Source organism: Eubalaena glacialis, chromosome 6 (genome assembly GCF_028564815.1).
Source record: "Eubalaena glacialis isolate mEubGla1 chromosome 6, mEubGla1.1.hap2.+ XY, whole genome shotgun sequence".
Lineage (NCBI taxonomy): Eukaryota > Metazoa > Chordata > Mammalia > Artiodactyla > Balaenidae > Eubalaena > Eubalaena glacialis.
In genome coordinates this window covers 97,372,720-97,399,010 of record NC_083721.1, presented here as the reverse complement: position 1 = coordinate 97,399,010, position 26,291 = coordinate 97,372,720, and the positions used below count along the sequence as shown (strand labels likewise).

The following is a 26,291-nucleotide window of genomic DNA, read 5'->3' as shown; positions in this document are numbered from 1 at the left end:
ACACAGATGTTTTAAAAATATTTGTATTTTCTGATAAATATTTTACAGCTCTTGAGAAATAAGGTTTCTGAAGATTCCCTGTTGTTTGCAGATATGCTTACATATGTGTTAATTTTAACTACGTGTGGACCTTAATAAGGAAGTCATATTTTGATGACATCTGATTATACTAATTTTTTCTCCTTGCATTCAAAAAAGATAATGTCACGCTTGTTCTTTGCCGGGGAAATTCAGTGGGAGCCTTTTCTTCTCTTCTGATTTAATTCTAAAATATACTCTCCCAATCCTCACCCCCTCATACTAGTAACCTTGAGGATATTTTGAAAGAAAAATTGCTTTAAGGTAAGCAGGTTCCCTTTTAATGTCACTAGAAGGAGGAACTATTTTCTTATTATTTTAAAATATAAATTTTAAAAGTAATTAAAACAGGGACTTCCCTGGTGGTCCAGTGGTTAAGACTTTGCCTTCCATTGCAGGGGGTGTGGGTTCGATCCCTGGTCAGGGAGCTAAGATCCCACATGCCTCGCGGCCAAAAAACCAAAACATAAAACAGAAGCAAGGACTTCCCTGGTGGCGCAGTGGTTAAGAATCCGCCTGCCAATGCGGGGGACGGGTTTGAGCCCTGGTCCAGGAAGATCCCACATGTCGCGGAGCAACTAAGCCTGCGCGCCACAACTACTGAGCCTGCGCTCTAGAGCCCGCAAGCCACAACTACTGAGCCCATGCGCCACAACTACTGAAGCCCGCGCGCCTAGAGCCTGTGCTGTGCAACAAGAGAAGCCACCTCATTGAGAAGCCCACACACCGCAACGAAGAGTAGCCCCCGCTTGCTGCAACTAGAGATAGCCTGCCCCCAGCATCGAAGACCCAACACAGCCAAAAAGAAAAAAAAAAAAAAAAAAGAAACCAGAAGCAATATTGTAACAAATTCAATAAAGACTTTAAAAATGATCCACATCAAAAAAAATCTTTAAAAAAAAAATTAAAACAATTTTATTTATTTATAACAGTCATTTAAAATTTGTTTTATATCTTATTTATAATTATCATAAAATCATACCTTTACATGTAGAAAAATTAATAATATTCTATGCCATTCAGAAAGGTCTAAGTATTGGTTTGGCCAAAAAGTTCGTTCAGGTTTTTCCGTAACATCTGAAAAGCCCAAACGAACTTTTTGGCCAACCCAATACAAAGTACATCTTCTTTCCGTCTCTAGTCTCTCCTTAATCCCCTGTTCTACCACCCAGGGTTAACTACTATTAAAATTTTGCTTTCTTTTATTATATCTGTCGATCAGTATGGAAGATGAGGAATTTAGCACTTCTTCATTGCCTCCTCTCCTGACTATTTTTAGTTTTTCTTGTGGTTACATTTATAACTTAAATAATATACCTCCTCCCTCTTTTCTTTTTTATTTATAATTGTGGTAAAAAAATTTTTAATTGACCATCTTAACCATTTTTAAGTGTACAGTTGAGCAGTGTTAACTATATTCACATTGTTATGTGACCGATCTCCAGAACTTTTTCATTTTGCAAAACTGAAACTACATACTAACAACTCTCCCATTCTCCTCCAACCCCCAACTCCTGGCAACTACTATTCTATTTTCTGTTTCTATGAATTTGACTACTCTAGATACTTCATATAAATGGAGTCATACAGTGTTTTTCTTTTTGTGGCTGGCTTATTTCATTTAACATAACGTCTTCAAGCTTCATTCATATTGTAGCATGTGTCAGAATTTCCTTTCTTTTTAATGCTGAGTAATATTTCTTTGTATTTATATATCATATTTAGTTTATGTATTCATCTGTCAGTGGACCCTTGGGTTGCCTCCACCTTTTTGGCTATTGTGAATAATGCTGCTATGAATGTGGGTGTACAAATATCTTTTGGATTCCCTGCTTTCAGTTCTTTTGGATATATGTACCCAGAAGTGGAATTGCTGGATCATATGGAAATTCTATTTTTAATTTTTTGAGGAGCATCCATACTGTTTTCTATAGCTGCTGCACCATTTTACATTCCCACCAACAGAGCACAAGGTGCTAATTTCTCCACATCTTTGATTATACTTGTTGTTCTGTTTTTTTCATAGTAGCCATCCTAATGGATGTAAGGTGACATTTCATTATGTTTTTTTTATTGGTATATAGTTGATTTACAATGTTGTGTTAATTTCTGCTGTATCATTATAGTTTTGATTTACATTTCTCTAATAATTAGTGATGATGAACATCTTTTTTTTTTAACATCTTTATTGGAGTATAATTGCTTTACAATGGTGTGTTAGTTTCTGCTTTATAACAAAGTAAATCAGTTATACATATACATATATCCCCATATCTCTTCCCTCTTGCATCTCCCTGAACATCTTTTTCCTAAGCTTGTTGGCCATTTGTATATCCTCTTTGGAGAAGTGTCTGTTCAAGTCCTTTGACTATTTTTAAGTTCAGGTTATTTGTTTTTTTCTTGTTCCCTGCTTTTACATTTAATTATTAGTTTTAGATATATTGACTCTCCACTAAGAAAGAGACATTTTTGAATTTACACTTCCTTTTGCTTTCTCTACATCTTGATTTTTCTTGGTAATTTTTATATTGTAAAGGTTTATAACATTATTCTGTTCTTTAACTCATATTTTTTTAAAGTAGTTTTCAAAAGCATTTATAATGAATTCTTACGTAAGTGTGATGCACTTGAAAAGCCAAGAAGTGTGCTTAGATGCTTAGAGAAGGATAAGTAATCTTGTGTCAAAAAAACTTCTTTTAAGGGTTCCTGTTAACTTTAGTTTTGGGGGCTGGTATGTTTTCTCCATAAATTTTATCCCATCTGTTTTCAATCATCTAGGATTTTCTCATACTTTTTGGTCTGCTGCTGGTGCCTTTTTCGTGTTCTAAGACTTTGATAAACTTGTCATTTCAGTTTTCTGTCATTTCATTGGGCCCTTAGGATGAAAGGTTATAGATGTTTGTTCCCTCCACCATATTAAACCAGAAGCATCTGCTTTTGTTTTGTTTTGTTTTGTTTTGTTTTTCTGTGTGTTGTTTTTAGAAGGTTGGATTATTTTTATCTAATAAGGATCCACTTCTATTTAAAGTGTTATATGAATACATAATGTTTTAAAATTTATTGAACACATTTAGAGTATGCTACATGCTAGGTACTATTATAAGTATTATAAACATGAATTCACTTAATCCATTAAATCCTTATAATATCATAGGAGATAATATTATTCTCATTTTATAGATGAGGAAATTGAACCAACAGAGAAGTTAAATAACTCACCTAAGGTTATACAGCTGGTAAGTGATAGAACCTGGATTCAAACCCAAGCATACTGGCTTTAGCTCTCATGGTCTTAACCATTATACTATGGCTGCCTCGTATATGTCATTCCTCCATTGTGGAATGCTTTTTATTTTACATTTCCTCATGCTTTTTTTAGAGACCAACATATGACACCTCCATTCACTCAACATATATTAATTGAACATCCACTCTGAGCCAGACGCTTCTTCAGATATTGGTGATACAGCAATGAGCAAAACAAAATGCCTGCTCTCATGGATTTTATGTTTAGTTGGGGGAGACAGACTGTAAAATATGTATAATTTATATATGCTGGCAACGTATTTTCTCTGAAGAATAAAAAAAATTAACTAGCTTCATACACTAAAGTAGACTCATTTAATCTCGGAAACAAGGGTTACAGTTTTTATTAGCCAAACTCTTTTTTTTTTTAATTAATTAATTTATTATTATTTTTTGGCTGCGTTGGGCCTTCGTTGCTGTGCACGGGCTTTCTGTAGTTGTGGTGAGCAGGGGCTACCCTTTGTTGTGGTGGCTTCTCATTGCGGAGCCTGCGTTCTAGGCACGTGGGCTTCAGTAGTTGTGGCTAGCGGGCTTCAGTAGTTGTGGCTCACAGGCTCAGTAGTTGTGGTGCACGGGCTCAGTTGCTCCATGGCACGTAGGATCTTCCCGGACCAAGGATCGAACCCGTGTCCCCTGCATTGGTAGGCGGATTCTTATCCACTGCACCACCAGGGAAGTCCCTAGCCAAACTCTTAAAAGTCAAATTGACTGACTGTATCCATTATGCTTTTGCCACAAAATAACATCTAATGATAGCTGTGTGTTGGGTGGATGCTGCTGTGGGAGGTGGTGTTGCAGATTAGCATGCAGGTGGTTTTTCAGGAGTGCTTTTGGGGTTGACAGCTATGGAAGAGAAGGGGAGAAGCAAGCTTAGGTAGGAAAAAATCAAGATGCCCTGAAGTCTCTACAGAAATCTTAGTTGACCCTCCAGGGAGTTCTGAAGATGAGTTGACACTTCAGAGCTTTCCTGAGTCATGTCTGGGACCTTTATACCCCCATATTGAATTGGCTGTTGGTTGTGGGCTGACCAGGAAGGGGATTTGACTATAGGCGAGCAGTCACATCTCTGAAGGAGGCTGAAGACTGGGGATGTCTACTGATAGCACTCCCGGTAGCTGGGATGACAAATGCTCCATTGCTAATAGGGGATTCTGGAGGTGGGGTGGAGAGCGGGAAGGTCAGATCACAGCATCCACCACGAGTGTCATTAGGAGATGTGGATTTGAATTCGCATTCTGTTTCCTAACTGTGAGACTCTGGCAAATATTCCCCTGTGCTATGCTTTTTTTTTTTTTTTTAAACATCTTTATTGAGGTATAATTGCTTTACAATGGTGTGTTAGTTTCTGCTTTATAACAAAGTGAATCAGTTATACATATACATATGTTCCCATATCTCTTCCCTCTTGCATCTCCCTCCCTCCCACCCTCCCCATCCCACCCCTCTAGGTGGTCACAAAGCACCGAGCTGATCTCCCTGTGCTATGCGGCTGCTTCCCACTAGCTATCTATTGTACATCTGGTAGTGTATATATGTCCATGACACTCTCTCACCCTGTCACATCTCACCCTTCCCCCTCCCCATATCCTCAAGTCCATTCTCTAGTAGGTCTGTGTCTTTATTCCCGTCTTGCCACTAGGTTCTGCATGGCCTTTTTTTTTTTTTTCCCCCTTAGATTCCATATATATGTGTTAGCATACTGTATTTGTTTTTCTCTTTCTGACTTACTTCACTCTGTATGACAGACTCTAACTCCATCCACCTCATTACAAATACCTCCATTTCATTTCTTTTTATGGCTGAGTAATATTCCATTGTATGTATGTGCCACATCTTCTTTATCCATTCATCCGATGATGGACACTTAGGTTGCTTCCAGGTCCTGGCTATTGTAAATAGAGCTGCAATGAACATTTTGGTACATGACTCTTTTTGAACTATGGTTTTCTCAGGGTATATGCCCAGTAGTGGGATTGCTGGGTCGTATGGTAGTTCTATTTTTAGTTTTTTAAGGAACCTCCATACTGTTCTCCATAGTGGCTGTATCAATTTACATTCCCACCAACAGTGCAAGAGTGTTCCCTTTTCTCCACACCCTCTCCAGCATTTATTGTTTCTAGATTTTTTGATGATGGCCATTCTGACTGGTGTGAGATGATATCTCATTGTAGTTTTGATTTGCATTTCTCTAATGATTAATGATGTTGAGCATTCTTTCATGTGTCTGTTGGCAATCTGTATATCTTCTTTGGAGAAATGTCTATTTAGGTCTTCTGCCCATTTTTGGATTGGGTTTTTCGTTTTTTTGTTATTGAGCTGCATGAGCTGCTTGTAAATCTTGGAGATTAATCCTTTGTCAGTTGCTTCATTTGCAAATATTTTCTCCCATTCTGAGGGTTGTCTTTTGGTCTTGTTTATGGTTTCCTTTGCTGTGCAAAAGCTTTTAAGTTTCATTAGGTCCCATTTGTTTATTTGTGTTTTTATTTCCATTTCTCTAGGAGGTGGGTCAAAAAGGATCTTGCTGTGATTTATGTCATAGAGTGTTCTGCCTATGTTTTCCTCTAAGAGTTTGATAGTGTCTGGCCTTACACTTAGGTCTTTAATCCATTTTGAGTTTATTGTTGTGTATGGTGTCAGGGAGTGTTCTAATTTCATACTTTTACATGTATCTGTCCAATTTTCCCAGCACCACTTATTGAAGAGGCTGTCTTTTCTCCACTGTATATGCTTGCCTCCTTTATCAAAGATAAGGTGACCATATGTGCGTGGGTTTATCTCTGGGCTTTCTATCCTGTTCCATTGATCTATATTTCTGTTTTTGTGCCAGTACCAAACTGTCTTGATTACTGTAGCTTTGTAATATAGTCTGAAGTCAGGGAGCCTGATTCCTCCAGCTCCATTTTTCGTTCTCAAGATTGCTTTGGCTATTCGGGGTCTTTTGTGTTTCCATACAAATTGTGAAATTTTTTGTTCTAGTTCTGTGAAAAATGCCAGTGGTAGTTTGATAGGGATTGCATTGAATCTGTAGATTGCTTTGGGTAGTAGAGTCATTTTCACAATGTTGATTCTTCCAATCCAAGAACATGGTATATCTCTCCATCTATTTGTATCATCTTTAATTTCTTTCATCAGTATCGTATAATTTTCTGCATACAGGTCTTTTGTCTCCTTAGGTAGGTTTATTCCTAGATATTTTATTCTTTTTGTTGCAATGGTAAACGGGAGTGTTTTCTTAATTTCACTTTCAGATTTTTCGTCATTAGTGTGTAGAAATGCAAGAGATTTCTGTGCATTAATTTTGTATCCTGCTACTTTACCAAATTCATTGATTAGCTCTAGTAGTTTTCTGGTAGCATCTTTAGGATTCTCTATGTATAGTATCATGTCATCTGCAAACAGTGACAGCTTTACTTCTTCTTTTCCGATTTGGATTCCTTTTATTTCTTTTTCTTCTCTGATTGCTGTGGCTAACACTTCCAAAACTATGTTGAATAATAGTGGTGAGAGTGGGCAACCTTGTCTTGTTCCTGATCTTAGTGGAAATGGTTTCAGTTTTTCACCATTGAGGACAATATTGGCTGTGGGTTTGTCATATATGGCCTTTATTATGTTGAGGAAAGTTCCCTCTATGCCTACTTTCTGCAGGGCTTTTATCATAAATGGGTGTTGAATTTTGTCAAAAGCTTTCTCTGCATCTATTGAGATGATCATATGGTTTTTCTCTTTCAATTTGTTAATATGGTGTATCACGTTGATTGATTTGCGTATATTGAAGAATCCTTGCATTCCTGGGATAAACCCCACTTGATCATGGTGTATGATCCTTTTAATGTGCTGTTGGATTCTGTTTGCTAGTATTTTGTTGAGGATTTTTGCATCTATGTTCATCAGTGATATTGGCCTGTAGTTTTCTTTCTTTGTGACATCTTTGTCTGGTTTTGGTATCAGGGTGATGGTGGCCTTGTAGAATGAGTTTGGGAGTGTTCCTCCCTCTGCAATATTTTGGAAGAGTTTGAGAAGGATAGGTGTTAGCTCTTCTTTAAATGTTTGATAGAATTCGCCTGTGAAGCCATCTGGTCCTGGGCTTTTGTGTGTTGGAAGATTTTTAATCACAGTTTCAATTTCAGTGCTTGTGATAGGTCTGTTCATATTTTCTATTTCTTCCTGGTTCAGTCTCGGCAGGTTGTGCATTTCTAAGAATCTGTCCGTTTCTTCCAGGTTGTCCATTTTACTGGCATAGAGTTGCTTGTAGTAATCTCTCATGATCGTTTGTATTTCTGCGGTGTCAGTGGTTACTTCTCCTTTTTCATTTCTAATTCTATTGATTTGAGTCTTCTCCCTTTTTCTCTTGATGAGTCTGGCTAATGGTTTATCAATTTTGTTTATCTTCTCAAAGAACCAGCTTTTAGTTTCATTGATTTTTGCTATTGTTTCCTTCATTTCTTTTTCATTTATTTCTGATCTGATCTTTATGATTTCTTTCCTTCTGCTAGCTTTGGGGTTTTTTTGTTCTTCTTTCTCTAATTGCTTCAGGTGCAAGGTTAGGTTGTTTATTCGAGATGTTTCCTGTTTCTTGAGGTAGGCTTGTATTGCTATAAACTTCCCTCTTAGCACTGCTTTTGCTGCGTCCCATAGGTTTTGGGTCGTCGTGTCTCCATTGTCATTTGTTTCTAGGTATTTTTTGATTTCCCCTTTGATTTCTTCAGTGATCACTTCGTTATTAAGTAGTGTATTGTGTAGCCTCCATGTGTTTGTATTTTTTACAGATCTTTTCGTGTAATTGATATCTAGTCTCATAGCGTTGTGGTCGGAAAAGATACTTGATACGATTTCAATTTTCCTAAATTTACCAAGGCTTGATTTGTGACCCAAGATATGATCTATCCTGGAGAATGTTCCATGAACACTTGAGAAGAATGTGTATTCTGTTGTTTTTGGGTGGAATGTCCTATAAATATCAATTAAGTCCATCTTGTTTAATGTATCATTTAAAGCTTGTGTTTCCTTATTTATTTTCATTTTGGATGATCTGTCCATTGGTGAAAGTGGGGTGTTAAAGTCCCCTACTGTGATTGTGTTGCTGTCGATTTCCCCTTTTATGGCTGTTAGTATTTGCCTTATGTATTGAGGTGCTCCTATGTTGGGTGCATAAATATTTACAATTGTTATACCTTCCTCTTGGATCGATCCCTTGATCATTATATAGTGTCCTTCTTTGTCTCTTGTAATAGTCTTTATTTTAAAGTCTATTTTGTCTGATATGAGAATTGCTACTCCAGCTTTCTTTTGATTTCCATTTGCATGGAATATCTTTTTCCATCCCCTCACTTTCCGTCTGTATGTGTCTCTAGGTCTGAAGTGGGTCTCTTGTAGACAGCATATATATGGGTCTTGTTTTTGTATCCATTCAGCCAGTCTGTGTCTTTTGGTGGGAGCATTTAATCCATTTACATTTAAGGTAATTATCGATATGTATGTTCCTATTCCCATTTTCTTAAATGTTTTGGGTTTGTTATTGTAGGTGTTTTCCTTCTCTTGTGTTTCTTGCCTAGAGAAGTTCCTTTAGCATTTGTTGTAAAGCTGGTTTGGTGGTGCTGAACTCTCTCAGCTTTTGCTTGTCTGTAAAGGTTTTAATTTCTCCATCAAATCTGAATGAGATCCTTGCTGGGTAGATTAATCTTGGTTGTAGGTTTTTCTCCTTCATCACTTTAAGTATATCCTGCCACTCCCTTCTGGCTTGCAGAGTTTCTGCTGAAAGATCAGCTGTTAACCTGATGGGGATTCCCTTGTGTGTTATTTGTTGTTTTTCCCTTGCTGCTTTTAATATGTTTTCTTTATATTTAATTTTTGAGAGTTTGATTAATATGTGTCTTGGCGTGTTTCTCCTTGGATTTATCCTGTATGGGACTCTCTGTGCTTCCAGGACTTGATTAACTATTTCCTTTCCCATATTAGGGAAGTTTTCAACTATAATCTCTTCAAATATTTTCTCAGTCCCTTTCTTTTTCTCTTCTTCTTCTGGGACCCCTATAATTCGAATGTTGGTGCGTTTAATGTTGTCCCAGAGGTCTCTGAGACTGTCCTCAGTTCTTTTCATTCTTTTTTCTTTATCCTGCTCTGCAGTAGTTATTTCCACCATTTTATCTTCCAGGTCACTTATCCGTTCTTCTGCCTCAGTTATTCTGCTATTGATCCCATCTAGAGTATTTTTAATTTCATTTATTGTGTTTTTCATCACAATGGTTGGTTCCTCTTTAGTTCTTCTACATCCTTGTTAAATGTTTCTTGCATTTTGTCTATTCTATTTCCAAGATTTTGGATCATCCTTACTATCATTATTCTGAATTCTTTTTCAGGTAGACTACCTATTTCCTCTTCATTTGTTAGGTCTGGTGTGTTTTCACCCTGCTCCTTCATCTGCTGTGTGTTTTTCTGTCTTCTCATTTTGCTTATCTTACTGTGTTTGGGGTCTCCTTTTCACAGGCTGCAGGTTCGTAGTTCCTGTTGTTTTTGGTATCTGTCTCCAGTGGCTAAGGTTGGTTCAGTGGGTTGTGTAGGCTTCCTGGTGGAGGGGACTAGTGCCTGTGTTCTGGTGGATGAGGCTGGATCTTGTCTTTCTGGTGGGCACGTCCACGTCTGGTGGTGTATTTTGGGGTGTCTGTGGCCTTATTATGATTTTAGGCAGCCTCTCTGCTAATGGATGGGGCTGTGTTCCTGTTTTGCTAGTTGTTTGGCATAGGGTGTCCAGCACTGTAGCTTGCTGGTCGTTGAGTGAAGCTGGGTCTTGATGTTGAGATGGAGATCTCTGAGAGATTTTCGCCATTTGGTATTACGTGGAGCTGGGAGGTCTCTTGTGGACCAGTGTCCTGAAGTTGGCTCTCCCACCTCAGAGGCACAGCCCTGATGCCTGGCTGGAGCACCAAGAGCCTTTCATCCACACGGCTCAGAGTAAAAGGGAGAAAAAACAGAAAGAAAGAAAGAAAGAAAGAGGATAAGATATAGTGAAGTAAAATAAAACTATTATAAAGCAAAGCTATACAGACAAAATCTCACCCAGAAGCATATACATATACACTCAGAAAAAAAAAGGAAAAGGGGAAAAATTAATATATCCTGCTCCCAAAGTCCACCTCCTGAATTTGGGATGATTCGTTGTCTATTCAGGTATTCAACAGATGCAGGCACATCAAGTTGTTTGTGAAGTTTTAATCTGCTGCTTCTGAGGCTGCTGGGAGAGATTTCCCTTTCTCTTCTTTGTTCGCACAGCTCCCGGGGTTCAGCTTTGGATTTGGAGCCGCCTCTGCTTGTAGGTCGCCTGAGGGCGTCTGTTCCCCGCCCAGACAGAACGGGGTTAAAGGAGCAGCTGCTTCGGGGGCTCTGGCTCACTCAGGCGAGGGGAGGGAGGGATACGGATGCGGGGCGAGCCTGCGGCGGCAGAAACTGGCGTGACGTTGCACCAGCCCGAGGCGCGCCGTGTGTTCTCCTGGGGAAGTTGTCCCCTGATCACGGGAGCCTGGCCGTGGCGGGCTGCACCGGCTCCCGGGAGGGGCGGTGTGGAGAGTGACCTGTGCTCGCACACAGGCTTTTTGGTGGCGGCAGCAGCAGCCTTAGCGTCTCATGCCCGTCTCTGGGGTCCGCGCTGATCGCCGCGGCTCACGCCCGTCTCTGGAGTTCGTTTAGGCGGCGCCCTGAATCCCCTCTCCTTGCGCGCCGCGAAACAAAGTGGGAAGAAAAAGTCTCTTGCCTCTTCGGCAGCTGCAGACTTTTTCCTGGACTCCCTCCCGACTAGCTGTGGTGCACTAACCCCTTCAGGCTGTGTTCACGCTGCCAACCCCAGTCCTCTCCCTGCGATCCGACCGAAGCCCGAGCCTCAGCTCCCAGTCCCCGCCCGCCCCGGCGGGTGAGCAGACAAGCCTCTCGGGCTGGTGAGTGCTGCTCGGCGCCGAGCCTCTGTGCGGGAATCTCTCCGTTTTGCCCTCCGCACCCCTGTGGCTGCGCTCTCCTCCGTGGCTCTGAAGCTTCCCCCCTCTGCCACCCGCAGTCTCTGCCCGCGAAGGGGCTTCCTAGTGCGTGGAAACCTTTCCTCCTTCACGGCTCCCTCCCACAGGTGCAGGTCCCGTCCCTATTCTTTTGTCTCTGTTATTTCTTTTTTCTTTTGCCCTACCCAGGTACGTGGGGAGTTTCTTGCCTTTTGGGAGGTCTGACGTTTTCTGCCAGCGTTCAGTGGGTGTTCTGTAGGAGCAGTTCCACGTATAGATGTATTTCTACTGTATCTGTGGGAAGGAAGGTGATCTCCGCCTCGTACTCTTCCGCCATCTTCTTCTCCCCCCCGTGCTATGCTTTTTAAATCTGTAAAACAGGATGAGTAGGTCTAGTTTGAGAGTTATTATGAAAATCATATAAGATGTTTGTTCAAACACCTGAAACATGCTAAATATTCTATACATGTTTATAGGCTAAGGAAACATAAACAGTGATATTTCCTTGTCAAGTGTGCACTTTTTAGAAGTTGGGTTTCTCCTGGAAAATACTACTTCTACATTCAGTTAAGAAATATTTGAGTCCCTATTATGTAAATAGTTATGTGAATATATTAAAAAGTCAAGAATTTTTATCTTCCAGCTGTTTATAATCTAGCTAAGGATGTGTGTATATAATTAGTTGAATAACAAAAATTGGAACATAAGATACATGTTGGACAGGTTTAGAAGTATAGACCATCAGGCTTATGTGGTTGAAAAAGTTTTAATGGAAGTTGATATTGAAGAAAAAAGTTGATGTTGAAGAAAGAAGGTTGATGTTAAAGAAAGATCCCCACCTCCCTCCTTAAACTGAGGACAGGTCAGGATTAATACTTGGATCATCAAGGTCTTATGTGTGGTGGTTTGAGTAAACAGATGTCCGTAATAGAGAGTTTGTGTTGGGAATGGTGCGATCACGTTGAGAATAGAAATTGGAACAAGCTTATCAAGAGTCTTAAATACCACAGAGAGAGTTGGAATTACAGATTTAGGAGACCCTTATATAGAGATAATAGTTAAAACATTGAATGTGAATTAGGTTTCAGAAAGAGAGAGACAATGAATATGAGAGAGGTTGTGAAGAATGTCTTGTGATTGGAGACAGAGGAGACTTAATAAGTGTTCAGAATAGTAGAAAGGGAGCCAGGGAAGCAGACTGTTATGAAAGCTAAGGCAAGAGGGTTCCAAGAGGCAGGGGCAGAAAACCATGAGATGCTTAGAAAGAGAATGATTATCAAGAAAAGGCCATTCAGTTTCTATGTGTGGCTCTCTGCTTACCTTCTATAAAGCCCCTAAAGACTGCAGTTTTAACTTTTTTGCAGATGTCTAAAATTTTTAATACCTTATTTCTTACTCTGTGTCCTACGTTCCAACTACACGTGTGCTTGCACAGTCCTTAACACAGTGTCATTTCCTTCCTTTCTTCAACAAATATTTATCGAATACCTATTCTGTGCTAGACACCACGTTGGCCACTAGGAATATAATGAACAAAATTCCTACTTTAATTAAGCTTACATTCTAGCTGGGGTAGATGGTAGACTATAAACATTGGTTTATCTGTCCAGTGATAGAAGAGGTAGGTCAGAGGGGCAGCTAGGGCCATTCACACAGGGCCTTGTAGACCCTGCTAGAGACTTTGGATTTCCCTTTACTTTGGGGAAAGGCATTTGGAGAGTTTAAAACAAAGGAAAGACGTGAACTACATTAATTTTGTAAAACCCTTATGACAGAGGTCACTATATGTGTGTTAAATTAAGAGTCATTCAGTCTGTTTGACTTACCTTTGAAAGGATGACTGTGGCTGGCTACAACATGGAGATTAGATCACAGGGAGCCTTCTTATGGCTCCCTGGAGGAAAACGCAGGCTTCTGTTCTAAAACATTTTGTTATGTTTTTAAGTCTCATTGTGAATAGCTGCTAGGTGGATTTATTTAAGTACTATGACTTATCCAACAGTAATATAAAAATAAACACACATGTCAATTCCTTCATTTTTTTTGGTGTCTACCTTAAAATATGAATCCTATTTTAAAACCAGTTTTGGCAAATGAGTTGTTAATCTGGGTGATTAATCCATGGAAGTCAGGGCTGAGAAAGAGGACATGACAGACCTTTGTCAAATTTTTGAAGGGCCATCTCTTGGATGAAGGTAGACTTTTGGGGGAGGGGAGATCTGGGTCTAGAGATTGAAAGAGATTTCAGTTAAGTATAATGCAGAGTTTGTCAGTAATAGAGCTGTTTGTCTGTGGAGTGGAATGCCTCACAAAAGAGTGAGCTGCTGATAACTAACATTAAAGCAAAAGTGGAACTACTATCTGTTAGAGCAGTTAGGGTGGGCTTCCTGAATGAGGAGGGGAGATTGAATTAAGGTTTCTCACAAAATCACTATTTTTACCTGTAAGCATTATTCAATATTGGTATTTTATTTTTTACAGAGATAGTTTACTGGAAGCGACACAGGCTGGTGCACACACAAAATAACTGAAGTCCATCAAATTGTCAGGCATTCAGTAAAATGTAGAGCATTATTAGTCTTAGTCATTGTCTAACTTAAAACTCCTTTTCTTTTTCAGGGATATCATGATAACACATTTTGAACCTTCAATCTCCTTTGAGGGCCTTTGTAATGAGGTTCGAGACATGTGTTCTTTCGACACCGAACAACTTTTCACCATGAAATGGATAGATGAAGAAGGTGAGTGAATAAAGAGATGGCTGCCTGTGTGAGCATTTGATTTAAGATACCATTTTGTAATTTTTTTTAACACTAAAGCTATATTTAATTTCAATCAATCAAAATGTTGTCGCTTTTAGAATCTATTGCTCAAGACTTGCACGTAAGCAACTTAAATGCAAATTATATTGGTAGCGCTTAAGGGAAGCAGACTGTGTACGTTTTTTTTTTTTGCTCTCCTTCTATTTGATATTTTTTTATTAGTTATCTATTTTATACATATTAGTGTATATATGTCAATCCCAATCTCCCATTTCATCCCCCCCCACCCGCTTTCCCCCCTTGGTGTCCATACGTTTGTTCTCTACATCTGTGTCTCTATTTCTGCCCTGCAAACCAGTTCATCTGTACCATTTTTCTAGATTCCACATATATGCGTTAACATATGATATTTGTTTTTCTCTTCCTGACTTACTTCACTCTGTATGACAGTCTCTAGGTCCATCCACGTCTCTACAAATGACCCAATTTCATTCCTTTTTATGGCTGAGTAATATTCCATTGTATATATGTACCACATCTTTATCCATTCGTCTGTCGATGGGCATTTAGGTTGCTTCCATGACCTGGCTATTGTAAATAGTGCTGCAATGAACATTGTGGTACATGTATCTTCTTGAATTATGGTTTTCTCTGGGTATATACCCAGTAGTGGGATTGCTGGGTCATATGGTAATTCTATTTTTAATTTTTTAAGGAACCTCCATACTGTTCTCCATAGTGGCTGTATCAATTTACATTCCCACCAACAGTGCAAGCGGATTCCCTTTTCTCCACATCCTCTCCAGCATTTGTTGTTTGTAGATTTTCTGATGATGCCCATTCTAACTGGTGTGAGGTGATACCTTATTGTAGTTTTGATTTGCATTTCTCTAATAATTAGTGATGTTGAGCAGCTTTTCATGTGCCTGTAGCCCATCTGTATGTCTTCTTTGGAGAAATGTCTATTTAGGTCTTCTGCCCATTTTTGGATTGGGTTGCTTGTTTTTTTAACATTGAGCTGCATGAGCTGTATATATATTTTGGAGATGAATCCGTTGTCCACTGATTCATTTGCAGATATTTTCTCCCCTTCTGAGGGTTGTCTTTTCGTCTTGTTTATAGTTTCCTTTGCTGTGCAAAGCTTTCAAATTTCATTAGGTCCCATTTGTTTATTTTTGTTTTTATTTCCATTACTCTAGGAGGTGGGTCAAAAAAGATCTTGCTGTGATTTATGTCACAGAGTGTTCTTCCTATGTTTTCCTCTAAGAGTTTTATAGTGTCCGGTCTTACATTTACATCTAGAACCCATTTTGAGTTTATTTTTGTGTATGGTGTCAGGGAGTGTTCTAATTTCATTCTTTTACATGTAGCTGCCCAGTGTTCCCAGCACCACTTATTGAAGAGACTGTCTTTTCTCCATTGTATATCCTTGCCTTCTTTGTTGTAGATTAGTTGACCATAAATGCATGGGTTTATTTCTGGGTTTTCTATCCTGTTCCATTGATCTATATTTCTGTTTTTGTGCCAGTACCATATTGTGTTGATTACTGTAGCTTTGTAGTATAGTCTGAAGTCAGGGAGTCTGATTCCTCCAGCTCTGTTTTTTTCCCTCAAGATTACATTGGGTATTCAGGGTCTTTTGTGTCTCCATACAAATTTTAAGATTTTTTGTTCTAGTTCTGTAAAAAATGCCACTGGTAATTTGATAGGGATTGCATTGAATCTGTAGATTGCTTTGGGTAGTATAGTCATTTTCACAATGTTGATTCTTCCAGTCCAAGAACATGGTATATCTCTCCATCTGTTTGTGTCATCTTTGATTTCTTTCATCAGTGTCTTATAGTTTTCTGAGTACAAGTCTTTTACCTCCTTAGGTAGGTTTATTCCTAGGTATTTTATTCTTTTTGTTGCAATGGTGAATGGGATTGTTTCCTTAATTTCTCTTTCTGATCTTTCATTGTTGGTGTATAGGAATGCAAGAGATTTCTGTGCGTTAATTTTATATCATGCAACTTTACCAAATTCATTGATCAGCTCTAGTAGTTTTCTGGTGGCATCTTTAGGATTATCTAGGTATAGTATCATGTCTTCTGCAAACAATGACAGTTTTACTTCTTTTCCAGTTTGGATTCCTTTTATTTCTTTTTCTTCTCTGATTGCCGTGGCTAGGACTTCCAAAACTATGTTGAATAATAGTGGCAAGAGTGGATATCCTTGTCTTGTTTCTGATCTTAGAGGAAACGCTTTCAGTTTTTCACTATTGAGAATGATGTTTGCTGTGGGTTTGTCATATATGGCCTTTATTATGTTGAGGTAGGTTCCCTCTGTGCCCACTTTCTGGAGGGCTTTTATCATAAATGGGTGTTGAATTTTATCAAAAGCTTTTGATTTAAGGTTCCATTTTGTCTTTTTTAAATTAATTAATTAATTTATTTTTGGCTGCATTGGGTCTTCGTTGCTGCACGTGGGCTTTCTCTAGTTGTGGTGAGTGGGGGCTACACTTTGTTGTGGTGTGCAGGCTTCTCATTGCAGTGGCTTCTCTTGTTGCGGAGCACAGGCTCTAGGCACGTGGGCTTCAGTAGTTGTGGTACGTGGGCTCAGTAGTTGTGGCTCGCGGGCTTTAGAGCACAGGCTCAGTAGTTGTGGTGCACGGGCTCGGTTGCTCCATGGCATGTGGGATCTTCCCAGACTAGGGCTCGAACCCGTGCCCCCTGCATTGGCAGGCGGATTCTCAACCACTGTGCCACCAGGGAAGCCCTGTTTTTAAAACGTAATAAAAGTCCTAATTAACTTAAGGAGGGAAAGGTATGTTAGAAATTTGATGCCATTCTTATTTTCCTTCAAGTATTTGAGTATCAAAGAGTACAACTTTGTTTTGCCCTTTTTACCCTTAAATATAGTGAAATTAATGTGACTTTTTTCCAGCAATAAGGTAAACATCTCATTAAATAGTGTTTCATTTTAGTTTAATTTTGAATATATGTTGCCTTATATTTTAAGACATTACTTTCAATAATTTGACAGTACTTTACAGAAAATATTCTTTAAAGAAAATGTTTTAAAAAAAGTGTAAAAGTGATTGTGACAACCATTATTTCAAAGGTGGTGGCAAAAACTTGATTCAGAAAACATTTATTGAATATGTGTGTGTTGAGGATAGATACTTTCTGTCCTCAAACTCCACAGGGAGATGGACATGTGAAAAACAAAAGTGACAGTTGAACCTAAATGCATAGGGGCCTCAGAATACAAAAGAAACAGCATCCACATATGCCTGAAATATTTGCAAAGTTTGAACTAAACGTATAACAGAGTAAAAGTTTTCGAAGTGGAGTGGGTGAGGGGAGAACCAGAAAGAAAGAATAATATATAAGAAGGCACAGAGGTATGAAGAACATGGTGTGTGTGGGAAGAGCAGTAATTCACTAAATTGAAAGTATGGGGAGGCCTCCTTCTGGCGGTCCCATATTGAACTGGAGTTGGAAGAGGTGAGTCTGGTCTCAGAATGGAGGTAAAACCACCACCAGGTCACTCCCAGCCTGCTGCCACCAGGAGGAGGGCCATGATCCAAAGGAACCAGCGCTGTTGAGAAAACTGTTTATTGGAGGTCTGAGCTTTGAAACTACAGATGATCGTTTAAGAGAACATTTTGAGAAATGGGGCACACTTACAGTTTGTGCAGTGATGAGAGACCCCCAAACAAAACGTCCCAGGACCTCTAGTTTTGTGACTTACTCTAGCATTGAAGAGGTGGATGCAGCAGTGAGTGCAGGACCGCCCCGAGGTTGATGGGTGTTTAGTGGAACCAAAGAGAGCTGTTTCTAGAGAGGATTCTGTAAAGCCTGCTGCCCTTCCGAAAGTGAAGAAACTTTTTGTTGGTGGTATTAAAGAAGATACAGAAGAATATGAGAGTCTACTTTGAAAAGTATGGCAAGATTGAAACCATAGAAGTTGGTCTTTCAACCATGGAAGACAGGCAGAGTGGAGAAAAGAGAGGATTTGCTTTTGTAGCTTTTGATGATCATGATACAGTTGATAAAATTGTTGTTCAGAAATACCACACTATTAACGGGCATAATTGTGAAGTGAAAAAGGCCCTTTGTAAACAAGAAATGCAGTCTGCAGATCGCGAAGAGGTCGTGGAGGTGGATCTGGCAGCTTTGTGGGTTGTGGTGGGAACTTTGGAGGTGGTGTAGGGTTTTTGTATTTAACCTGTTAACCAGAAGCCGTGGGAGCCTAGTTACGCTAATGCTGCTTTTTAAGAGACAACTTTTCCCAAAAAATAATTAAAATATTAATCAGTTACTATTCGGATGAGATGCTGATTATTCATAAGGGCTATTATTGCTGCCCCAAAAGGGCTTGTTAAAAATTGAGATTTGATGTTAATTCACTTTTTTAAAAATGACTTTTGAGGGACAGGTGCTTAAAATAAAACTAGTTTCTAATTTTTTTTTTAATTAATTAAGTCTAAAAGTTAAGGATGGGGAGTGGTGAGGAACTTGGGCTAGATCCTTGCTACTCAAAGTGTAGTCTGTAGTACTTAATAGAAAAGTGGGCTCTCTGGCCCCATCACAGACTACTGAATCAGAATCTACATTTTAACAGGATCTACAGGTGAGTTGTATGAGTATTAAAGTTTGAGAAGCATAGGACTAGATCCCAGAAGGCTTTGCAGACCACATTAGACTTTATTTTACATGATGGAATGTCATTGAAGTGTAGTTGAAAGATGCCTAAATATACTAGTTTTGTATAATGGTTTTCTATTAATTGTAATACCATGGAATTTCATTTTAAGGAATGTTATTTTAATATTTAGCTCAATATTTGGGGCTGGCCATTTCTGTGTTCCGTGATATGAAGAGCCCTGAAAAGATATTATTCCAGCTTCAAGCTATGGGTAAACTGAAGCCCATTTTCATTTTTTAAGGCCATTTTTAAAAGTTTCTCTAAAGTAATCCATGTTTACTGTTTGGGAAAAAAAAGAGATGATCATGAAATTTAAAAAGAAGTCTTCTGTTTGCCCTTTATCTTCTCTCTTCCCTCACCAATCCTAGTCCTAAGGGAGGAAACCACAGCTTAGTATATATCCTTCTAGATATATTCTATGCATATAAAAATATTTCTTGTTTCTATACATCACTTATAAGCACACTTTATTCCACACACACAAAAAATGTATACGAACCATTAAGCAGTACTTTCCTTTTATATTATGTATTGGATGTTTTTTCATTTCAGTGTGCATCAATTTGCATCATTACCTATTTTTTAAACACTGCATAATATTCCATATTGTAGATATTTCATGATTTATTTACTCTTTTATTGACAGACATTTGGACTGTTCCCAGTTTTTGGCTATTATAAGTAGTATATAATGAACATTTTTGTATGTAATTTTGTGCTGTTGTATGGGACTCTCTCTGTAGCAAATGTGCAGAATATGCACATTGCAGATTTTGGTAGATAGTGACAGTTTGCTCTCTAAGAAAGTTAAAACAATTTATGGCACAACTACATTGAATGAGAGCATCCCTTCACTCTTGCCTTCACCAGCCTCAGATTTTTTGAAAATCTAGCTAGCTAGATTTGTATTTTAAATTTTGTACTACTTAAGAGTAAGCTGAGTTTTCTCATCTATTCATCTACTTTTTGACCTTCTCTATCTAAAGGTTTGTTTAAATATTGTTAATTATAAATGGTGTGGCTATTTCACAGTATATCTTCAGCATGAAAATGAGACTATATAATTTAGCACAGTGCATAGAATATAGTTAGCATAGGGAGTTGCCTGGCGGTCTAGTGGTTAGGACTCGGAACTTTCACTGCGGTGGCCCGGGTGCAGTCCCTGGTAGGGAACTGGGATCCTGCAAGCCACACAGCGAGCCCAAAAAAAAAAAAAAAAAAAGGAGAAAGAAGAAAGAATATAGTTAGCATCAATCAACTGGTTCTTACCCGAGCCAGTGTTATTTTTATTTTAATCCTGTCCTGATCATTTCATGTCATTTATTTTCCACTTAGGGTCTTTTCATTCAGTGGTTTTCAAACTGTAGTACACATAGGAATCACTAGATAATGCTTTTTTTTTTTCAGAAGTTTATTTATTTTATTTATTTATTTTGGCCGCACTGCACGGCTTGTGGGATCTTAGTTCCCTGACCAGGGATTGAACCCGGGCCCTCAGCAGTGAAAGCTCGGAGTCCTAACCACTGGACCACTGGGGAATTCCCTAGATAATGCGTTTTATTAAAAGAAATTGGTTTAGAGACAGTCCATTTAAAATTTTTATAGTACATTTATACTTTGTATTGTCTTTGCCTGGAGAGTTCTGTTCCCAGACTGCCTCATGGCTGTCTCTTTCTTGTCATTCAGGTCTTAATTCAAATGTCATGTCCTCCAAGAAGCCTCTTAACCCCTATTCACTTTGTATCTTATTTGTATGGTAGAATGTAAGCTCCAGGACAGCAGAGATCCTGTCTTTTCCATGGAGTTCCAGTGCCTAGAGCAGCACTCAATAGTAGCATGCTCAAAAAATATTTGTGAATTGTACAAAGGGTGGTAGCAAGCCTTTCCACAGTTACTTTTATGTCAGTTATTGGAGATTTAAGCATTAGGAGTTGCAGTTTATTCTGTTTTTTCTTAACCTAATAGTGTATTTTAATTAACAGATTCACATAGTAAATTAAATTAATTCTCTGATGAAACAGCCTTATCCTTTTATAGTGTAACTCATAGTTCTTTCTCTCTAAATAGCTATTAAGTGTCCTCATTTTCTGGGGAAACTATAAAACTGTAGCCTTTGCCTCATTCAAGTAAAGGTTAAACTTTTCATTAAGGTCTGTTGATTCCCATGTGATCCTTTTTACACTGGTGAATTCTGATACCAGTCTTTTCTTAATTTTAGGCTTACAGAGCCAGTAGTAATTATTTTTCAGCTCCTTGCAATTATTTTTCAGTTGTAATTTTTCATCTTTATTTTTAGCCATGTAGGCATTGGGGCATGCTTATATGGAGAAGAAATTTTCTCTAGGATCAGTGGAAGACAGGACTATAATTTGATTTCTCTGGTTTATGAGAAACATTGTTCTAGAAGCTAAACACTTAATTGTGGGATTTTATATCAGAGCAAATAAAGATCATACTTCATTTCTTTACACAGATTTATGACAACCATTCTTTTTCTTTGTGTTCAAAACTAGTTTTACTGATTTGTTTTGATGTGCGTGTGGAAAAACTGGTTTGCTTAATCTAACTAAACATTTTAGAATGAATAGTATTTTGTAACAATCATATCCTGGTTCTCATATGCAGTGAGAGTGTGGCGCAGGGCATGATAAATGTGAGTTTTTAGTTCCCTATATAAGTGTGACTGTTTTTCCTTAAGGATGTGCTTTAAAAATATTACATCTAATATTGAGTATTTTCTAAATTTCTAATTCTATAAATTCTAATTTATTCAGGGTCTGAATACCCGGTTTAAACTTAACTGTGTCACTTCTCTTTTACTAGACACTAGTAATTTCTGTCACTAACCTTTGTGTATTTTGTTTCTTGTTAAAGTTTTTATTGAGAATAATGCATGCTTTTTAACAAAAATATTGATTTATTTGAAGGAAAAAGTGTCTCTGGAGACCTTCAGACCCCCAGAAATAGCTGCTATGAACGAATTTATGGTATCTCTTTCTGTGAATATACAACTAGAAGGGATAGGGTGACAATTTTTTTCTGTCTTACAAATAGACTAATATTATACAAGCTGTTATTTAACCTGCTTTTTCCCTTACCATCTTGTAGATAGGTTGTCATATCCGTGGTTTTTTTTTTTTTGGCCACACCACGCGGCTTGTGGGATCTTAGTTCCCTGACCAGGGATTGAACCCAGGCCCTCAGCAGTGAGAGCACGGAGTCCTAACAACTGGACCACCAGGATATTCCCCATATCAGTGCATGTAGATTTATCTCATTCCTCTTAAAGGCTATGTAGTATTATATAACAATGTTGTACCATAACTTATTTAACTAATCCCCTTTTGATGGATATTTGGATAGTTTGCAGTTTGTCAAAAATACTGGTGCAGGGAATATCTTTGTGCATGTATTTTGGGGACACTTGTACTATATTATTTGTAAATTCCCTGAAATGGAATGTGTCCTTGATGATAGGTGGTACCAAATTGACCTCCAAAAATATTGTACCCCTTGTTATACTTTTACCAGTAGCATTTGTGAATTCCTTTTTTTTTTTACACCCTGTAAAGGACTATGTGAGGGAAACAGTTGAAAATGTAGGTGACTTGCAGAGTGGGAGAGGGTATTATTTGGATATAGTTCTTTAATTCATGTTCTGTTGACTCTAGTAGGTGAGTTTCATGGAAATTTCAAATGAGTATAAACTTTCTTTGACATAAAGAGCATGGAGTGTTTCTGGATTCTGGGAGGTTAAGCTTCTTCCTGACTTGCATTATAAAATCTGATTTGATCATGGGGGGAAAAATAGAGTGCCAAGATGCAACAAAACCATACTTAGGATGGCAAGAAACATATTTCTCTGATGTGATGTTTTCCAAACATCTTCAGTCTGGTGTAATTTTAGCTGGTATGTTAAGAACTAAAATAGTAAATCATTCTTCATACTTTTTTTTAATCCCCAGCACTATGCACTGATAGTGGTAATCATGTCAGAAAAAAACAGTGAGGGAAAACTTTTTGACTGAATGTATATTCAGTATAACTTCAGTTATTTAGATAGCAGTATCGTGGCTCCAAACCTGAAAATTCAAAAATGAAAATCAACATCAATAAGAAAGAAAATCCGAGTACCTCTGAGCAGATCTTGTTTTGTAACTGGTATTTTCCTTCTGCTTGGAGAACTTCCTTTAACATTTCTGTAGTGGAGGTTTGCTGGTAATGAATTCTTTTCGCTTTTCCGTATCTTTACTTCTCCTCTAAAAATAGCTTTATTGAGGTATAATTAACGTACAATAAACTGTACATATTGTAAGTATACTATTTGATGAAGTTTGACACCCAGGAAGCCATCACCACAAGCAAGGTAGAGAACATATCTATGACCCCTGAATGTTTCCTTCTGCTTTGCAATTCCTCACTCCTGCTCCTCCGTTCCGGGCAACTACTGATCTGCTTTCTGTCCCTATAGATTAGTTTGCATTTTTGGTGTGGCTTCTTTCACGCAACATAATTATTGATACATGTTTTGTGTGTATCAGTAGTTCTTTTTTTTTTTTTTTTTGCTGAGTGGTATTCCATCATGTGGATGTACCACAATTTGTTTTATCTGTTCATCTGTTGATGGACATTGAGTTTGTTTCTAGTTTTGGGCTATTATAAATAAAGGTGCTGTGGCAATCACATACAAGTCTTTGTATGAATATATATTTCCTTTTCTCTTGGGTAAATACTTAGAGGTGGAATGACTGGATCATATGGTAGGTATATATGCTTTTTTTTTTAGTGAAACAGGAAAAGAAAAATTTGAGGAGATGAGATATGGGGTACTGCACTCCAGGCATGTTCTCAGGCAGATGGTTTTTAGAAAGGAGTTTATATGGAAGTTGAGGAGATGGATACCTTTAAAAAACTGTCTATGCCTGGTAGTCCCTGGAAAGTCTTCCTGTACTCCCAGGGGGTAGAGGACCCCACGAGAAGATAGCTAACTTTAAGAAGTCCCCAAGCACTTCTCTTAGCTCTGGCCTTTGCCCCAGCTCCATGCCCCAGACATTCTGCCTCGTAAATTCTGGCTGCTATCATTTATATACCGGGCTGTGATGATGCCTAAAGGCAAAAGGATCAGACTGGGACCCACCTGGGAGAAACCCCTTGCAGTGGTGGAGTGGGGATGTGTTGAGAGGTGAAGCAAGAGAGACCATAGGAGTCCAGCAGGGCACCAGGGCTCTCAGACATGCTCTCAAGCATGCTCTGGTCTCTGCGAAGTTCTGTCCTTCTTGTTGGCAACCCCATCTCCAGTTGCATTGTCTTCCTTCCCTCTGTAAGAGCCAACTACTACCATAGAATAAGTTTATAGTCTAAACTGTCTTCGCACTCCTATCCCTCCACCCCCAAGCAACCACTAATCTGTCACTTTTTATATGTATACATGACAAAGTATAGTGTTTTTATGTGCTTTTATTTATTTTATTTTAGTTTTTTGGCCATGCTATGCGGGTTGAGGGATTTTAGTTCCCTGACCAGGGATTGAACCCCGGGCCCACTGCAGTGAAAGCGCTGAGTCCTAACCACTGGACCGCTAGGGAATTCCCTTTATGTGCTTTTAAATTTATATCAGTGGCATTATTCAGCACATATTTTGAAACGTCCCTTTTTTTTTTTTTTTTTTTCTGGGCCTTATGTCTTGAGGTTTATTCATGTAGATGGAGAACTAGTATATTCCTTTTTTAAAATTCTTTTTAAAAAAATTGTCGTAAACTATACGTAACACAAAATTTTACCATTTTAACCTTTTTTTAAAAAAAATATTTATTTATTTATTTGCTGTGTGCGGTCTTAGTTGCGGCAGGCAGGCTCCATAGTTGCGGCTCATGGGCTCCTTAGTTATGGCTTGCGGGCTCCTTAGTTGTGGCACGTGGGCTTCTTAGTTGCAGCATGCGAACTCTTAGTTGTGGCATGCATGCGGTATCTAGTTCCCCAACAAGGGATCTAACCCAGGCCCCCTGCATTGGGAGCGCGGAATCTTATCCACTGCGCCCCCAGGTAAGTCCCCATTTTAACCTTTTTAAAGTGTACAATTCAGTGACATTTAAGCACATTCAGAATGTCATGCAACCATCCTCACTACCCATTTCCACAACTTTTTATCATCTCAAACGAAAACTCTATACCCATCAAACAATAACTCCCCTCCTCCAGCTCCTCCAGCTCCATTCCCACTCCTCCAGATCCTGGTAACCTCACTTACACTTTCTCTCTCTATGAATTTGCCTTTCTGTCTCTATGAATTTGTCTATGAATTTGCCTCTAGGTCACCTTTGTTTTTTTGCTTTTTTTTTTTTTTTGGTTTGTTTTTTGTTTTTGGTTTTGGTTTTTTTTGGCCACACCGCACGGCTTGTGGGATCTTAGTTCCCAACCAGGGATTGAACCCAGGCCCAGGGCAGTGAGAGCGTGGAGTCCTAACCACTGGACTGCCAGGGAATTCCTGAGATCATCTTTGTTTTTGAAAGATAATTTTGCTGGGTAAATAATTATAGGTTGATAATTTTTTTTCATTCAGTACACTGTTTTGTACTGTATTGTTTCTGATGCAGAATCTGCTGTCATCTTTACCTTTGTTTCTGTTATGTAATGTGTCTCTTTGGCTGCTTTTAAGATTTTTCTCTTTGTCACTGGTTAAAGCAATTTGATAATGCTGGACCTTAGTTCAGTTTTCTTCATGTTTCTTGTCTTGAGATTTGTTGATCTACTTGGATCCATGGGTTTATAGTTTTCATCAAATTTGGAAAAATTTTGGCCATTATCTCTTCAAATACTGTTTTCTGTCACCAGATTCCTCTTTCAGGGACTTCAGTTACATGTATATTAGGCTTCTCAAACTTGTCATAAAGCTCACTAACTCTCTGTTCTTTTATTTTTTTCCTTTTTCAGTCTTTTCCTCTGCATTTCATTTTGTATAGTTTTATGGCTATGTTTTCAAGTTCACTAATCTTTTCTCCTGCAATGTCTAATCTGCCATGAATTCCCTCTAGAGCATTTTTCACTTCAGAAATTGTAGCATTATTTCTAGACATTAAATCTGGGTCTTTTAAAATATCTTCCATGTTTACTTAACATGCTCAATACCCATAGCTTCTGAACATATTGGATATAATTATAACTCTTTTAATGTCCATGATTACAAGTTCTTATATTGGTGTCAGTTTGGGGTCAGTTTCAATTGATTGATCTTTCTCCTGTTATGGGTCATATTTTCCTGCTTCTTCACATGCCTGCTTATAGTTTATTGGATTCTGGACATTTTGACTTTTGCCTTATTGGATGTTGAATATATTTGTATTTGTATAGATATTTTTGAGCTTTGTTCTGGGATGCTCAAAAATAGTAACTTAAATAACCATTTAAGTTACTTGGAAACAGTTGATCCTTCATTGCTTGATTTCCAATATCTTGAACCATTTTTTTTTCATTTATT

The 26,291-nt window shown here is 38.4% G+C and overlaps 1 protein-coding gene across 1 annotated transcript in view; it reads left to right on the top strand.

Moving 5' to 3' along the window:
* The window catches only part of PRKCI (protein kinase C iota), an 86,625-nt gene that overhangs the window by 7,098 nt on the left and 53,236 nt on the right, over positions 1-26,291 (top strand). Inside the window, exon 2 of the mRNA XM_061194481.1 lies at positions 13,983-14,104. Within this exon, the coding sequence (XP_061050464.1) occupies positions 13,983-14,104 (122 nt within the window). The remainder of the gene's footprint in view (positions 1-13,982; positions 14,105-26,291) is intronic.